Source organism: Aspergillus novofumigatus, assembly GCF_002847465.1.
Source record: "Aspergillus novofumigatus IBT 16806 chromosome Unknown P174scaffold_10, whole genome shotgun sequence".
Lineage (NCBI taxonomy): Eukaryota > Fungi > Ascomycota > Eurotiomycetes > Eurotiales > Aspergillaceae > Aspergillus > Aspergillus novofumigatus.
This window is the reverse complement of record NW_020194283.1, coordinates 764,930-779,500: the sequence shown is the minus strand read 5'-3', so window position 1 is coordinate 779,500 and position 14,571 is coordinate 764,930. Positions and strand designations below refer to the sequence as shown.

Sequence of the window (14,571 nt, the reverse complement as noted above, 5' to 3'; positions counted from 1 at the left end):
TACGTCAGGTGCGCGGAGGCGATAATCCCTGAATAATCTGCGCAGCCAATCACGTTATTTCTGTCGATGAACCAGTCTCGGTCATTGGCGCCATTATTTCTAAGCAACTGCTTTGCGGAAGCAAATTGCCCACGCCCACAATCGTCGCCGACAATGAAGACTATGAAACGTTTGTGCACGCAAAGTGCAGCTTTCCAGAGTTCTCTGCTTGAACTCGGAAGCTCTTGTATCCGATGGTGGTACTATTCAGAGTTATTTAAGCATGCAAGCGTATAGTACTTGAGAATCCGAGTTCTTTTCCATACTCCATCTTCTGTTCAAATCAACGCGATGGATGGCTCCGAAAGGGCGCGTGCTATGTTCTTTTCGCATGGGTCTGGCCCCTATGTGCTCATGGGAAATGACCACCAACGACCGTTGGTCAACGTTTTGCAATCCCATGCCCACATCCTCGACAATGCCCGCGGCATCATCATTTTTACTGCCCATTGGGAGACGACGCACCCTCATATATCTGCAGCGCCCAATCCACAGCTCTACTACGACTATGCTGGCACACCTGGTCTTCCACAGGAGGCATTCGAATACCGATACGATGCGCCAGGAGACCCTGATTTAGCAGCTCGGATCGCTAGTACTTTACAAGCTGCAGGATTCCAGCCGATATTGGATACTGAAAGAGGATGGGACCACGGGGTGTTTGTGCCCTTGATTGTCATGCGGCCACAAGCAGATTTGCCTGTCATCCAGATGAGCATACTCAAGGGAGAATCAGATGAGTCTGAGGCAGAGAAAAATCTCAGATACGGTGCTGCCATGGAAAGATTCAGAGACGAAGGTTATGTGTTCTTGTTCAGCGGCTCCTCATATCACCATCTGGCAAAAGTCTTGGAGGCACTCCCAGAAAGAATGGGGAATGGAAAGGTGGACGTGTCAACGCAAGAATTCGAAGCTGAGCTTGAGCGTGTTGCTGCAATTTCGAATGCAGACAAGAGGTCCGCTATACTAAGAACATGGCGGCAATTTCCTCAAAGCTATGAGGCACACCCCGCTGGCAAAGCAGAGCATTTCATGCCCTTCTTAATCGGTTCTGGAGCGGCTGGGAACGACAAAGGTGAGAGGACGCAATCCTGGGAGCTGTTCGGGGCCACCATGAGCACCTTTGTGTGGTGAATTGCGAATCCAAGTCCAGCCAAATTGTTAGGAATAGATTAAGTTCCGTTGTGCGAGTCAAGGAGCTTTTAGCCTCTTAGTTGATGTAGTCAGAATTGCATAGACCGTCAGTGTCCCACTGCACCCTTACCGAAACCCTGCCTGCCGATAGGGTGGGAACGAAACAAAATCAGGAGACTTAATTGACTAACCTATATCGTTTCTAGCCACAATGTCATAGACTAGTCGTCATCCGAATCTACATAAAAGTGAATCCGTACGTTTCTGGATTTAACGACGATGGTGAAAGTAGGCTTGCAGATAGAGATATCTGCAGTTTAGGAATTAGACCAGAAAAGGTCCTGGCAGCAATGGAACATAGGTGGGGTATGTTGCCCATAAGCCCGTGTGCAAGCTGCATACTACTAGTTCTGCCGTTGGCATAAGACAAAATTTTCTGCGCCATAGTTAATAAAAAGGGCTCTTTTCCCCTCACCTTGATTGTCAATGTAACTTGCCTGTCCATAACCTTGAAGATCTGAGGCGATACTAACGCCTGGTGAAGTCGAAGTCTCCGTGCCGTTTGCTGCTTTGGAAATGGCATGGAGCGCTAGTCTTTCAAATTCGGAGCACAAATCCAGCAATAATTGTACCTCGAGGACCTTGTCATGTTGGACCCTTGTCAGGAATTCGACGAGATGACCAATGTATCGTGTGTGGGAACGTGCTTGTGCATCCGTAGGGTTCTCAAGCACTATCGCCACCAGAGTGATGCAGGCAGATATAGGATAGCATAGAAGATGCCTAGGAGGCAATCAGAAGGATGAAATTCTGCACATCCAGGAGAATATACGTACCAGAGATGTCCAGGTTGCTCAAAAGGCAAGTATTGCAGTATATAGATTATTCGGGAGGCTGCCGATGCCTGAATGATCCTTGATGACTGAATTTGTCGAATTGCACTAATATCGCCTTGCTGGTTAAGGTGTGCTGCAAAGCCATGAATCTCACTGAGGGTGCAATAGTAAGCAAAATGTAATAAGGTGATAGGCTCCCTGATTGTTGGCGTTGTTGACCAGACAATACCATCAGGTTGAAAACTCGACGGAAGCTTCGCTTTCCAATTCTCCAGTTGATGGTCAAGCTCCGCCACAAGGCCCAAAAGCTGATGTACATTCTGCCTTGCAGCCGATCCGGAGTAGAGCCTTTTCTCGACGCTGAATTCAATCATGGCTAGTTCGGCCTTCAATCGAAAACAAGATGCTGACATGCTAGTTCCCGGGACGTTTCCATCTATTGAAGAGGCAGACAGAATCAGATCTGGGTAGTCGATATTTATCGCATCGTCTTCAAATACAGAGGACAACCCTGTTTTCACAGATATAGTCTTGTCGAGTATATATGCAATCCAGAAGGCCCTCTTATGGCGGTTAGCGGCGGCAGGGTCAAGGACCGAGTAAAATTCCCTTCGGTGTAATCCAAGCGTCAATGAGAGACGTGCGGCCGCACACACGAGAACGGACGTTGTTCGCACATCACTCGTTCCCTGCGTATATATAGCCATGGCAAGAAGTGATTCTAGGCCCAAAACGTCTGCCGCTCGTAGGGCAATGACTGAATACATGCTGAATGCGTTCTTGAAGAAGTGCCACGACAGTTCTGTCATCTCACTATACGAGCCCCTGGCGGTCCGTAGCTGAATCGCGACCGCTATCGAAGCATTCAACATGGCCCAGCGTCCAGGTTGCTTCCCTGGTGAAACAGTAGGGTCTGAATAGTGTTGTTCCAGAAGATCCCTTAGGACAGGGACATCAAATAGCGGTAGGACATGATTGGCCTCAGTAAAGGCCACCTCAAACATGGATTGGAGCTGGAATTTTTGAGGAAGTTGGATAAAGACCGAGCTGGTGAAAGGGCCGCGGTTTGCTTCCAACCTGAGCTTTCTCACGTTTTGCTCCGGAAACATTCTGAACAACTTCTCCCTAAGAGCCGATTTTTCCCTCTCGTGACCATCAGATATTATCGATGGCCCAGGGAGCCTTGCTTCTGACTCACAATAAATCGGCTCGTTCCTCCGTTCATTGTGGGAGGCAGTGGTGAGGAAATTCCCCGCACCTGATAAAGTAGACTCAGTCCTGTTCTCGCATGTTCCCGAGGCCGTCTGTGCCAGCTGTTCCTCTGCCCACGCCATGGTATTGTTTGCCGACCCCACAGGAACATTTGCCGCACGGCGCAGAGAAGCCTCTAATTCCGTAACTCGAGCCTCGAGCTTCCCTAAATGGGCTTTCCTGCAGTAGAGTCAGCCGATGACCAGAGCTGTCCAAAGATGTCAGCTGACGTTTTCCCTCGACCTCTCCGTCTCACTCCCTGGTAAATACAAGTCAAATGGCGCTCTGCACAGGAGGTACACTGAGGAATGTTGCCGTCGCATCGTTTCTTTTTCTGTTGACATCGTAGGCATGCCTACCGCAAGCTGTTAAGGAGAATCACAATCCTGAACGAGATTCTCTTACGTTGGCGGTTCTTCTACCTCGTTCAGTAAGTGGCAAATCCTTGCCCTTTGCTGAAGACTCCATGCCGACAAACAATCCCGATAGACTGCTGGTAACGGACTGTTACAATGCGCTGATTCATATCAAGGCGGGCCGCTAAGATGAAATATTGGAGGAATACTAACCAGTCAACGAGGATCAAAAAGATGTGTGAGCATCAACCTATCGTTTCTCGATGTTGGTGCGACAACAGCGGAAGCAAATTGCATCCGACTGAGAAATTGCCGCCGCGATGACTTCTGTGTTAAATCAAGGTTGCAACCAATCACAGGCTTCACAGCATTAAGATTGATGAAGTAGCGTCGGATCGGGTGCGGAAACTCTGCTCTTAGTACCATCATTCCTAAGCATTGCTTACAGAAGCATATTCCCCCACTTGCAATCGAAGCTTTCCACTACGATGCCTGTGGTGCTTTTAAGAACTATATAAAGGCGACCTCCCTTGTCTTTGCAGTTACTAAAAATCATAATAGCATGGCGTTCTCCCTGTTACCTTATCTACTGCCTGCTCAACCTTCTTTGTCTAAGCGTTCAAAGCAGCCATATTATGATATTAGTGCCTTCAGGCCATAGCCATAGCTCTTCTTTATTTAGCATCAATTCGGAAATAGGAAGACACCTTTAGTAAAGCTAAGAACCTAATTATAATCCTGTCTAACCACTAGTACCTCCTATTACAGATCTTAAATCTGTGTACTAGCTTTATTAACTAGCAATATCTATAGTCCCTAGATAGGCCTAAGGTAGGAGAAATTAAAACCTAAAAGCAGTTAAAATTCAGCAGTTTATCCAACCCAAAATCAAACTGAATCCGACCATAGTTAGTCACGGACTCACGGGCCTAGCTAGGCCAAGGGAATCGCTTTGGTTTTAGTCTGAATTGATCAATCGACTCAATTGATCAATTCCCCTTTGGTACCATCTGTCCAGGTCCAACTACTCTGTTCACTATTAGATCACCGATCAGAGACATTGTCACATCCTTATGTTGTCCACTCACTGCTCCAGCGGTCCATCCACACTCCCATAAATCACATAACCATCTCATAAAGCTCAGCAATGACCTTTAATGTACGGAGTAGTTTTCCCTTGCTATTTATCTTCCTCAGATAAGCCATTCTAATCCCACTTTCCATATAGCTACCTCTTTACAGTTAGATGGTAGGTATGGGCTAAGTTAGCTACCTCCTAGCACATTACACTAGAATATATTTTTGTATTAATTATATTCTTCCTAATATAATATTAAACACCCTATTGCACAATGCAGGTGAAAAGAATCCAGGGACGACCGGACCAGGGCAGTCGCGTGTTCCACAGTCGTGTCAGTCAAGAATGTATTATGTTGCTGTCTGGCTACATCACCTCACTAACAAGCAGAATCTGTTCAGAGATAGGATGAGAATCGAGAACCTCCCTCAGTCCTGTTTAGCATTGTCCGCAGCAATTTGATACATTAACCGGTGTGTGGTTGCCCGAGATGTCGCTTCCCTGTGTCATCGGAGCTTCCGCGGACTGTCCATGGCGGCGCGGGATATTATGGTAAGGAATGCAGTTGTTCATTCACTTCCCGCCTTGAACATTGTCTCCCCGTGGAGTCTCCGACTACCCTGTATTACGCCCAGTAAGGGCTCAATGACTGACACTATATAACGATGTCTTCTCCTGCTCCATCGCGGACTTTTCATCGTACCAAGCACCCGCTACAGTCACACTGTCCGACAACAAGAGGATAGTTTTTCTTCTCGTTCAAGCTACCTTCTTTACCAAATGCCATCGGAGCGACGAATCGATATGACTGACGAGAAGCCGCCTAGCGAGTACACGTACGCTCAGAACTCAACAGCACAAAACAATAACTCGCACGACGGACTAACTCATGCCATTTCTCTAGACCACGAGCGAACTTGACCATTCTGGGCTCTTTTACCGGATTTTTCTGCACTGTGGGCTTCTTGAACTCGTTTGGTGTCTTTGAAGAGTACTATGCGAAGAATCAGCTTGCGGAGAAGTCTGAATCGACAATCGCATGGCTTGGTGCTCTCAGCATCTTCTTTCTCTTCTCCGTGTCCGTAGTGTCTGGCCCTCTGCTTGACGCCTCTGGACCAAGGGTGAGTCCCTCGTACTACATCCAAACTGCTATGTAGCTAACAGAGTGCTTAGCTATTGCTTTATGTCGGCTCGTTCGGGACCGTATTCTCAATCATGATGATCTCGCTTTGCCAGGAATTCTACCAGTTCATTCTTGCACAGGGTATCTTGCTCGGTGCTTCTCTAGCACTTTTGGCCTGCCCCATGCTTGCTCTCGTCGGTCAGTATATCAAGATCAAGCGTGGAGCCGCTATGGGGATCGTCATTGCAGGTTCATCCCTAGGTGGTATTATCTGGCCTATTGTCATTAACGAGCTCCTGAAAAAGCCCAATATTCGATTCGAATGGACGATGCGCATCGTTGGATTCATCATGATGCCTCTTCTTGCCATTTCGTGTCTTTGCTGTCGGCCTCCTAAGACTCCAATAGCCACGAAGAGGCTGCCAGACAGTCCAGATGCCAACGAGGCTGTGATTCCAGGGCAGGAGCCTGTCAGTACTCCCAGAACAGGATTTTCCATCTTGCGAGACTCCAAAATGCAGGTGACTTGCCTTGCATTTTTCATCACTTATTTCGGCATGTTTTCCCCTTTCTTCTTCACCACATCCTATGCCGTGGCACAGGGCTTCTCCGCCGACTTGTCATTCTACACAATCTCCATTATCAACGGAGCGTCCCTTTTCGGCCGCATTATTCCGGGCATCCTTGCGGATCGATATGGTCGGTTCAACACCTGCATTCTCGCGACGCTCTTATCCGGCATCATCGCATTATGCTGGACAACTGCCACATCTGTTGCAGGCTTGGTGATTTGGTCTGCCGCATATGGATTCACTTCTGGAGTGAGCCTTCTTTTAAGTCTTCGGTCCCTTCATGAGAAATGCTGACAGCCTCTTAGGCCATTCTCTCCCTTCAACAAGCATGTGCAGCCCAAATCGCCACACCACAGACCTTGGGCTTATCAATCGGTGCTGTCATGGCGTCTACATCTCTTTCGTATGTACCTACATCTTTCAACATGCAAAGCTAACCTTTATACAGCGCAATGGCAGGCATCCCTATCAGTGGCGAACTGGCTGGCAAATACGGATATCTTTCGCTTTCCATCTACTCCGGTGTCAGTCTCCTAGTCGGTGCTTTGCTACTTGTGGTAGCGCGTCTGATGCAGAATCGGGATTTGCTAGCATCTGTCTGAGATTTCGGAATATGCAACAGTTGACCTGATGTCTGAGGTGCCGCAGTGTGATTGTGTAATAGACACTGATAGCCACAACGTTAGACTAGAATGCCTGTTCAGTTTTCCTTATAGTGTTTCTCCTCTCAACCATTTCGATAAAGAAGCTTCACTATGTCTTAATTTTATAGGCTTTAATAATCCAAGATAAAAAGTTTAATAACTCTGCTTCTAATAGAATGATGGCTACGAAAGGATTGATGTGGACTGAAAAGAAGATAGATCGACCACGAACTGAGAATAGAACCATAAAACTGGCAAAATAAAGGTGCAAAAACCATTGAAGGAAATGATCCAAAAGGATCAAAAAATTGGACTCGCGGGGAATCGAACCCCGGACCACCCCCATGCTAAGGGGGTATTATACCACTAAACCACAAGCCCAGTTGTTGAAAGATGGAGACATAATTTGCTATATAAACGGACTCTATTGCATATACCTTCCAAAATGTTTCCATGATGTGGTCATCTCATTTCTGCAGATATCAATAAGAAAGTCAAATCAACTAGAAGATGATGCAGATTAATGATAAACTATGTTTATGCGATTTGCTCTCTGTACTTGCTCGATAGCATCATCTCCACCCAAAAGGTCTACCTACTGCTGAGGCGAATCCTCGCGACCGTCCTGCCAGCTGGTACAGTTGGCACAGCGCAATGCCTAAACACATTAGAACTCCGGATCTTGCAGATCGAACGAGAGGTGAATACCTTCTCACTGATGTACTTCCGACAGTATTTGCATCGCACTGTTTGCTTAATAACTTGATCATGGGAGATCCACGTGTAAAGATGCCCGATCGCATACAATGTAAGACTGACACCAAGAAAGCTGATCACCGTCTCAAGGAATGCGCTGTCGCATTGTCAGCTCAACAGACTCATATGAGTTGTCGGATAATCTTGTTGGAGATCCTACCCATAAGCCAGTACCAGGGCGCCGTCGTTTCGCGCCTGCTCGAGGGTATTGTAGCCTTTCTCCTTGACATAATGCTGCCCGCGTCGGAGCACGGCAAACTTCTCGTCCATGTTGCGGTGCAAAAATGGAAGAAGAGCGATAATGGGAAGAATGATGTCGGAGACGAAAGACGTAACCACTTTGGTAAATGCTTGAGCGATACTAAAGGATGTCAGTCAATTGCTTTTTGAGGGGACAAGACGGTCCTACATCAAACCCAATGCCACCTCGAGGACGTTGTCTCGCACGGCGAAATTGACGAAGCCATCCCAAGCACGCTTGACCGTACTTTGGGCGCTTTGGCCTGCTCGAAGGAGCGCTTCGGTGCTATCGTCGAGACGAGGCATGTCGCTGTTGGGTGTGTCGAGATGTGATGTCGAAGAGGAACAGTGTGGAATTGTGGACCGTCGCGGGTCGATCATTTATGTTGAGTGTTAAACGCGTGCTTTCATCATCCCGTCATGTGCCGCTGTCAATTTCAATAAACACAAAACTTGGAAGCGATTATGCATAACCAATTTTTTTATTGGATGAAATTAAAGTTAACAATTCTAGTTCATATTATTTATTCTCAGTGTGCTTCCTTGATGGGTCAGAGACACTGCAATGATCTTCCCGGAGTACTGCATGTATAACGATCCGAAGAGTCATGTTTGGAGAATATATATCCCAGTTTCTGCGTCCTATAGCCGAATGCCTCCACACACCAGGAAAGGACCAGAACTACGGAGGAGATCTAGCACTGCTGTGACCCATTCTTCATAAAAACGTTCGTCATCTTCTAATCTTTGACTATTAAAACAATCCCTCCGATCTTCTCCACTGATAGTCCAGCACGTCAGTGGCTTTTTCGGCGCAGGGCAAGCCACAGAGAACCTCCACAACATACAACGCAGCGTCAAAGCCACTAGAAATCCCACCAGATGACACGACCCGCATGCCATTATCGAGCAAACCGGCATCGACAAACCTCTTCCGGCCAACCTCCGTCTGCCCATACTTTGCACAGAGCTCGACTAGCTCTGGAATAATTGTGTAATGGGTGGTCGCGCGCCGGCCTGCAAGAATGCCTGCGGAAGCGAGGAAAAAAGCCCCGCTGCAGACTGAGAGAAGGAGCCGAGGATGGACTCGAGATTCGTCCTTGGGCAGAGAAGAAAACTTCTGAATGATCTGGATAACTGGAAAGTTCGTAGAGCAGAGCTCTTTCGTGACCAGATAGCTTGCGCCTGGGACAATAAGGACGTCGAACTGTGCAAGGGATGACATGGCTTGCTCAAAGCTGACGTTCCGTTTGATGACCAGGTCCTGTAGGGTGGTGATCTCGTCGCGGGGACCGGCGACAGTTGTGGAAAACAAACGGTCGCCAGACGGGCCTCGAACATGCGACAGCGTTTCCAGTGGGCCGGCGAAATCGACCAGGTCCATTTTTTCGAAACTCAGGATACAGACTTGGATGGGCTGGATAGTTTCCGGCATGTTGAAGGAACTTGCAGTTGTTGTTCTGGTAGGATATAGAGGGGAGAAGATCGCTGAATCAAACCTCGCCCGGGATCTCAACAGAACTTTATATCCTTAGACTCTTTCTTGATCCTGCCAAGGTCAGCTGCAGCTGTTCCATCTGTGATCGTTCCAGCATACCAGGGAAGGCTAGTGCTGACGCAACAATAGTAAGAGCAACGCGAATAGATCACTTCAACCGTTCCGCGCTAGACAACACGTATGCCCGTAGCGCTCCTACTGGTCCTTTGGCTTGTCATTTGCATTACTCATGTCTTCCAGAGAGACACAAGGATGATCCGACTGCACCAGCGCAAAACAGTACGTGCCGTGGTCTTGACACTCCTTATTCTAGCTGATCTTGTCTTGAAGTGTATCGACCAGGATGCAGGACCTGTAGAAAATTAGGTCGCGCATGCAGGGGTTACTCAGAGGCAGTCAAGCCCCCAGCAATCTCACACCCAAAGCATTGATGCATCGCTAAAACCTCATATTACGGACACCGTATCTTAGAGGAAGACAGAACGAAGATTGTAGTGAACCACCACTGGTATCAGCCCAATATCAATTTCAGCTTTCGGTGCTTGGTTGACAGAGTGATACTTCACGCTAGCTTTAAGATGGTAGCAAACTATCGCTCCTTGGACGAATGTAGACTCCGGGCGACCTGTAATGGAAGCCCATCTCACAATCATCCGAGTAGTTCCCGGGTAGAGAGTACTTGGATTTGATATTTGGGTCCCTTGCCTCTCTTATGCACTGTCATGGCCTGAATTATCCTTCCATGATCGACTGAGCGTAAATGCGCCCGGGGACAAGTCTATACCAATAGTACTATACATCAAGCACTTTCTTAATCAAGTTCTGACCCACAACCTTTCGACCTTAGCCTTTCTTATTCGAACTTCGCATATCCCTCTGATCTAGGCTGCTAGTTAAATGCAATGACCCCTGTTCCTGTTTCATGTCTTCCGAATCAAGCGATGTTTCCTCCACACGAGTCATTGCTGGAGCTAGACGGTCCAACCTTACGATTGTGCCCCACAAGATGCTACAGTGTGTTTTCCTCCCTTGTTTGTTATGGTTTATCTCCGGGAATTTATCGTAGTTACGCTAGAAATCTCCTCCATATGTCCATTGAGCGTCGGGGTACTTGTGCTCCGGACAGAGCTGCTAGTTGAACCCATTTTAAGCGTAGTGGTAAGTCTCAGCTAATATCGGTCATGACCGCTGGCGTGTGCACTTGAAAAGAAATATTCAAGATACTTGAGAGCACGAAAGTAGAATCATGTACGAATACGAATGTTTGTCTAAGCTTCAGGTCTAGATCTAGATACCTCGAAATCCCTGGGTACAACGGAGCATGTCCGCTATTGATGAGATTTGCTCGCTGGTTACGGATGGGTTTGAGACCTACCGTTTTAACGTACCGGAAACGGCAAAAAGGGAGCTTCAACATGACCAATCCCTTTTCCTTAAAAGAACATGTCCACTTTTGTCAAACTATTCGGTTAGTTTCCTTGAGACATTGGAGTTGGTGGAGGCCTTGGCACGCGCTTGGGGCTGGTGGTGAGACCGACTGGGTGTCGCACTAGGCAATTAGGGTCCTTCAGGGTGCTATATTCATCAACTTGCGACTGAGGGGCTGCTCTCTCCCATCGTGAGCGCAATCAACCTGAAGCTTTGCTGTTGGCGCTATTTGAGTGAAATCAGGCAGATATAAACCTGCGAGTTGCCATGCTTGTCTGCTTCTTCCAGTCGCATCGCATTCCTGTCATTCTTTTCTATTTCAGTTAATTGTTGATTTGTTCGTCTTAGTCGTTGATCGACTCTACACTCTTTCACCATGTATTTCTTTTCGCTGGTAGCCGCGGCTGGACTCGCGCATGCCTACACTGTGGTCGTCGCCGAGCAGTTCATGCTGAAAAACATTGATCCTATTGTTCTTCCTGGCCAGTACAAGAGCCACATGCACAGCTTCTTCGGATCTGATGCCGTCACGATCAACACCAACACCTCGGCCGAGCTCCAGGCCGGTTGCTCAACCAACGAGAACCCCAACGACCTTTCCGTCTACTGTACGCTTCTCTCTTCCTTTCAATCTATTGGCTAATCTAACCAAAACAGGGGTCCCAACCTTATACCTGACCGAAGGCGGCAAACACACCCCATCACCCCCATGCGCTTCAGCGCCTACTACGTCAACATCGGCGACGCCGAGATCGCCTTCCCGCAGAACTTCAAAGCCGTTGCCGGCAACGCCAAGGGCACGTCCCAGGCGGACGTCGAGAGCGTCTACGGCATTCAGTGGATGTGCGAGGGCGTCTCCAACACCGACGGCGGCAAGGACGTCGCCGCCTTCCCGACCAAGACCTGCCCTACCCATCTGCAGTCCCTCCTGCTGTTCCCGGACTGCGTCAACCCAGACACCCTCGACTCCGCCTACTCAGGCACCCAGAACTGGAGCGGCAGCTTCCGGCCCGCGAACCGCTGCCCGGCGGGCATGAAGCGCATCCCACAGCTGCGCTTCTCCATCCGCTATGATCTGCGCAAGCTGCTACCGAATGGGTGGTCCGGCACGCCGCCGCTGGAGTTGGCGTGCGGCTCATCGTACTGCTGGCACGGCGATTTTATTAATGGATGGGTTCCTGAGGCGGCGGAGAATATGCTCAAGGCGACGGATAAGCGGGAGTTTATGCAGATTGATGGGCCGCTGGGCGGAGGGAAGGATGGGTCCAAGTGTGGAGCGAAGAATGCGAAAGATCAGGATCCTAATCATGGAACGAGCGATTATGAGGAGAGTGTGAAGATGATGTCGAGCAAGAGGAGTATTGGCCGGCGTCGGTGATCTAGCCTGGGGTACCAATCCTGTCTATGTTCAGGATGAGGGCTCGGCGATGTATGTACAGTAATTCAGGAATACTATCTTCCAGTATTCTCTGTTGCTGCTCTCGTTCTTATTCTCATGCTATACTACGTACGATCGCTTTCATCTACACAGCAAGGTAGTGCAGATAAACTAAAGCCCCCAGAAGGACTTGCCTGTCGGCAGTTGTCATTCCAGGTACATTAAAGGGCACATTTCCGAGCTATGGGAGAGATGGCAGCATATCTCGTTAATTCCGTAAGCCTTCAATGCGTAGAGTCCCACACGTTCTAGCTGACACAGTGGCTTAGGAGGTGGCGCTTTAGGGCATTAAAAAAATGGCAGAGAAATAGAGAGGCTGAACTTAAAGTGATCGTTTTTGAGAAGTGGCTAAGATTAATCAGCATTCCCTAACTATTCCCTTATGATAATAGATGACAACGGTCTGTAGACGGGCTCTAACAGGTTAATAGAATCTTGATTGATCATTGATTGATTGATGGCAACGAGGCTGATGACTGACTTTGTGGGTAAGCTGACACTTGGCGGGAATAATCGAATTGTCCCACCATCCTAAACCCGGAGCTCGGAATTAAGCATAACTGTTCTCCGTACCATGGATGCCTGTGTATGGTAGGATCATACATCCCTCGGATTTTGCATGATGCATGAACCCTAAATAATCAGGCAATGGAGAATCTGGAGTTAAGAAGAACGTCATGGTATGGTTATAACGACAAACTCCAGCCGAAAGGGTTCTTTCTATGTGACAACTTTCTGTATAAAGACCGCCTCGTAGTCCTTTCCAGTCTGGTGTCCATAATCCCTCATCAATTGCAAGAGCATAATTTACCATCATCTTCTTTCAAAACTAGTGTAATCACCAGACAGCATCATGACAGCACGCTATGCGGACGTTCACAAGAATCCCCAAGGCCCAGGGGATGCGCGCCCAACAGCCATGCAGATCATCCAGGACGAGGGCTTAGAGGGCCAACTAACCGGCTCCTCGATCCTCATCACTGGCGCATCCTCAGGCATCGGCGTCGAGACCGCCAAAACACTCTTCACCACCGGCGCAACCCTCTACCTGACAGCCAGGAACCTAAACAAAGCCAAACAAGCCCTCGGCGACCTAGTATCCTCTCCGCGCGTACACCTGCTCAAACTAGACCTGGAATCCCTCGCTAGTGTGCGCGCCTGCGCCGCCGAGGTCCTCTCCAAGACCCAAACCCTCAACATCCTCATCGCCAACGCCGGCGTCATGGCCACCCCGGAAGGACGCACCAAGGACGGGTTCGAGACCCAGCTCGGAACCAACTACCTATCTCACTTCCTGCTCTTCCTCCTCCTGCGCCCGGCGCTGCTGGCCGCTGCGACCCCACAGGCGAATTCTCGCGTGATCCTCCTCTCGTCCCTCGCACACCGTTACTCCGAGGTGGAGTTTGACAACCTCAACCTCGACGGCGAGTACGACAGGTGGAAGGCGTACGGGCAGAGCAAGTGCGCGCTGGTGTGGGCAGCGAACGAGATTGACCGCCGCTATGCCTCGCGTGGTCTGCGTGCGTTTAGTGTCCAGCCCGGTGGCATTATGACCGGACTGGCGCAGCACTTGTCTGAGGAAGAGCAGAGTGGATTCACTGAGGATCCGACACTTGGACCGCGGCTTAAGAGTCCGGAGCAGGGTGCTGCTACTTCGGTTTGGGGGGCTGTCGCCAGAGCTCTGGAGGGGATGGGCGGGAAGTACCTCGAGGATGTGCAGATTGCTGAAGCGCATGACGCCAGCGGGGGACCGTGGGCGCCAGGGTATGCCTCGTATGCGTATAGCCCGGAGAAGGAGAGGAGGCTGTGGGATGTGTCGCTGAAGTTGGTGGGTGTTGATGAGTGAGAGCAGGACTGTAGGCTTTGAATTCGTGCCAGTATGTACTTTATTTGAAATATGAATCGGCAGGTGCAGAATCTTAATGCTATTCAAATATGTCGTAATATCGCATCGGCCAGGTGTGTCTTCCATGGATTCAGTCCGCGATATGGCTTCCTCTATCACTATAAAGTTCCTCATCATCTATATAGTCTACTCCGCCGTGAATAGAGCAACATTCCTGGACCAAAGCAGAAAACAATATACTCGGATTGCAAAGAAATGAACAGACTCTACTCCTCATACCTCTTCATATCGGAAAACGAGTAAGGAAAGTTCTAGAGAGAATAATTTCAGCG

The 14,571-nt window shown here is 48.8% G+C and overlaps 6 protein-coding genes and 1 non-coding gene across 7 annotated transcripts; 3 read left to right on the top strand and 4 right to left on the bottom strand.

The window, feature by feature from the left end:
* Window positions 1-152: 152 nt before the first annotated feature.
* P174DRAFT_445943 (DODA-type extradiol aromatic ring-opening family dioxygenase) lies at window positions 153-1,265 on the top strand. Its single transcript, XM_024828457.1, has one exon. The coding sequence runs from the start codon at window positions 331-333 to the stop codon at window positions 1,171-1,173; it is 843 nt and encodes a 280-aa protein (XP_024678026.1). The 5' UTR covers window positions 153-330; the 3' UTR covers window positions 1,174-1,265.
* A 27-nt stretch (window positions 1,266-1,292) lies between these two features.
* Window positions 1,293-3,890, bottom strand: P174DRAFT_58252 (putative C6 transcription factor). Its single transcript, XM_024832393.1, has 5 exons — window positions 3,666-3,890; window positions 3,491-3,615; window positions 2,010-3,440; window positions 1,671-1,956; window positions 1,293-1,609 (listed from the first exon to the last, which is right to left on the bottom strand). Exons 1-5 carry the CDS (start codon window positions 3,726-3,728, stop codon window positions 1,412-1,414), a joined length of 2,103 nt encoding a protein of 700 aa, XP_024678025.1. The 5' UTR covers window positions 3,729-3,890; the 3' UTR covers window positions 1,293-1,411.
* Window positions 3,891-5,474: 1,584 nt separating this feature from the next.
* Window positions 5,475-6,991, top strand: P174DRAFT_435526 (putative MFS monocarboxylate transporter; the record flags this gene model as incomplete). Its single annotated transcript, XM_024825939.1, has 5 exons — window positions 5,475-5,530; window positions 5,599-5,815; window positions 5,868-6,638; window positions 6,695-6,792; window positions 6,838-6,991. 5 exons carry the CDS (start codon window positions 5,475-5,477, stop codon window positions 6,989-6,991), a joined length of 1,296 nt encoding a protein of 431 aa, XP_024678024.1.
* Window positions 6,992-7,342: 351 nt separating this feature from the next.
* On the bottom strand, window positions 7,343-7,414 carry P174DRAFT_t174. The gene has a single exon. It is a non-coding gene; the product is annotated as a tRNA-Ala (tRNA).
* A 128-nt stretch (window positions 7,415-7,542) lies between these two features.
* P174DRAFT_445940 (MscL family protein) lies at window positions 7,543-8,387 on the bottom strand. Its single transcript, XM_024828456.1, has 4 exons — window positions 8,199-8,387; window positions 7,950-8,150; window positions 7,742-7,886; window positions 7,543-7,691 (listed from the first exon to the last, which is right to left on the bottom strand). The coding sequence occupies exons 1-4, from the start codon at window positions 8,333-8,335 to the stop codon at window positions 7,629-7,631; spliced, it is 546 nt and encodes a 181-aa protein (XP_024678023.1). The 5' UTR covers window positions 8,336-8,387; the 3' UTR covers window positions 7,543-7,628.
* Window positions 8,388-8,715: 328 nt separating this feature from the next.
* On the bottom strand, window positions 8,716-9,510 carry P174DRAFT_445939 (class I glutamine amidotransferase-like protein). The gene has a single exon (XM_024828455.1). It carries the CDS (start codon window positions 9,462-9,464, stop codon window positions 8,784-8,786), a length of 681 nt encoding a protein of 226 aa, XP_024678022.1. The 5' UTR covers window positions 9,465-9,510; the 3' UTR covers window positions 8,716-8,783.
* A 1,821-nt stretch (window positions 9,511-11,331) lies between these two features.
* On the top strand, window positions 11,332-14,239 carry P174DRAFT_464548 (putative short-chain dehydrogenase/reductase; the record flags this gene model as incomplete). Its single annotated transcript, XM_024830403.1, has 4 exons — window positions 11,332-11,556; window positions 11,613-11,614; window positions 11,640-12,329; window positions 13,243-14,239. The coding sequence occupies 4 exons, from the start codon at window positions 11,332-11,334 to the stop codon at window positions 14,237-14,239; spliced, it is 1,914 nt and encodes a 637-aa protein (XP_024678021.1).
* Window positions 14,240-14,571: the final 332 nt, after the last annotated feature.

Coding starts and splice junctions, on each gene's coding strand:
- P174DRAFT_445940 (XM_024828456.1), bottom strand. CDS start 8,335: ATGCCTCGTCTCGACGATAGCACCGAAGCGCTCCTTCGAGCAGGCCAA. Junction 7,887..7,949: donor GCCCTGGTACTGGCTTATGG/GTAGGATCTCCA, acceptor ACAATGCGACAG/CGCATTCCTTGAGACGGTGA. Junction 7,692..7,741: donor GGAAGTACATCAGTGAGAAG/GTATTCACCTCT, acceptor TAATGTGTTTAG/GCATTGCGCTGTGCCAACTG.
- P174DRAFT_58252 (XM_024832393.1), bottom strand. CDS start 3,728: ATGGAGTCTTCAGCAAAGGGCAAGGATTTGCCACTTACTGAACGAGGT. Junction 3,616..3,665: donor GAGGTAGAAGAACCGCCAAC/GTAAGAGAATCT, acceptor AGCTTGCGGTAG/GCATGCCTACGATGTCAACA. Junction 1,957..2,009: donor GAGCAACCTGGACATCTCTG/GTACGTATATTC, acceptor ATTGCCTCCTAG/GCATCTTCTATGCTATCCTA.
- P174DRAFT_445939 (XM_024828455.1), bottom strand. CDS start 9,464: ATGCCGGAAACTATCCAGCCCATCCAAGTCTGTATCCTGAGTTTCGAA.
- P174DRAFT_445943 (XM_024828457.1), top strand. CDS start 331: ATGGATGGCTCCGAAAGGGCGCGTGCTATGTTCTTTTCGCATGGGTCT.